The sequence below is a fragment of the Cyprinodon variegatus genome, unplaced genomic scaffold (assembly GCF_000732505.1).
Source record: "Cyprinodon variegatus isolate N-32 unplaced genomic scaffold, C_variegatus-1.0 Scaffold1454, whole genome shotgun sequence".
NCBI classification, from domain to species: domain Eukaryota; kingdom Metazoa; phylum Chordata; class Actinopteri; order Cyprinodontiformes; family Cyprinodontidae; genus Cyprinodon; species Cyprinodon variegatus.
This window is the reverse complement of record NW_015151907.1, coordinates 139074-140176: the sequence shown is the minus strand read 5'-3', so window position 1 is coordinate 140176 and position 1103 is coordinate 139074. Positions and strand designations below refer to the sequence as shown.

At 53.4% G+C, this 1103-nt stretch overlaps 1 protein-coding gene across 3 annotated transcripts in view; it reads right to left on the bottom strand.

Moving 5' to 3' along the window:
• wdr91 (WD repeat domain 91) overlaps positions 1–1103 on the bottom strand; it is a 24633-nt gene that overhangs the window by 3764 nt on the left and 19766 nt on the right. The window contains exon 18 of one of the 3 annotated variants that reach the window (XM_015403181.1): positions 56–254. In XM_015403181.1, coding sequence (XP_015258667.1) covers positions 90–254 — 165 coding nt within the window. In that variant the 3' untranslated portion in view covers positions 56–89. Of the gene's footprint in view, positions 1–6; positions 255–1103 lie in introns of those variants that run through there. The other 2 variants (XM_015403182.1, XM_015403180.1) reach the window with 2 other exon arrangements.

Genomic DNA, 1103 nt, shown 5'->3' with positions numbered 1-1103 from the left:
CAGCTTTTAATGGTTGGAGCCTGAAACAGGAGTCAGACTAGATCCGATTTTAATGGTTGGAGCCTGAAACAGGAGTCAGACCGGATCAGTTAGGACTTCTGCGCCAGCAGCGTGCTCAGTTTGATCTTCCCGTCCATGGAGGCCGTGAGGCAGGTGCCGCAGTCCACCGCCGAGGACCAATCCACCGTCACCACCGGGGCTCTGTGTCCGCCCAGCGACAGCACTCGCTCCAGGGCCGGCTCTTCACCCGTCAGCTGGAAGAGGAGCAGCACAGAGTGATGACCTTTGATCCAACATGTCAGCTTCTATCAAACACACATCTATGCTGATATACACAGCAGGCAGGTTTGCATGAACTAAAGATAAAACAGACTTTGGAGATGCTCAGAAAGGAGGAGTTACCTTCATCCTGTCAAATTAAAAGCTTGTTGATAAAACAGAGTTTTAATCTCTAAGGGTTGAAGTGATATTTGCTTCTTTCAGCAAAGCTCCAGTTTACCATTGGATCCAGTTATCCTAGCGCGCTGGGATTGGGCAGATGATGTCATCATCTTCCTCTGACTCACCCAGAGAATCCTGGAAGCTCTGTGAGGATCATGGTCTTTGATTTCTGCACTGCTTTCAGCTCCATCCAGCCAGGACTCCTAAGCTGGAGCTGCCAGCAGTGGACCAGAACATGTCCCACTGGGTTCTGGACTACCTCTGCCCCCCACAGTGTGTGAGGACACAGGGCTGTGTCTCTGATAGTTTGGTCTGCAGTACGGGGGTCCCACAGGGAACAGTGCTGGAACCGTTCCTCTTCACCCTCTGCCCTGCAGACGTCTCCATCAGCTCCCCACGCCGCCTCCTCCAGACCTTCTCTGACCTTCCTGCCATAGTTGGCCTCATCAACGGTGGAGACGACTCAGAGGACAGACAGGGACCCAGAACTCGGTGCTCTGGTTCCAGTAGAACCACCTTAGGCAGATCCACCCCACTGACACCGATGAACATCCAGGGAACGGACACCGAGGTAGTGGACTCTAAGCACCTCGGTGTTCACCTGAAGAACGAACCGGACTCCCAACACTGAGGCTCTGGATCAGGAAGGTCAGGAAGGTCAG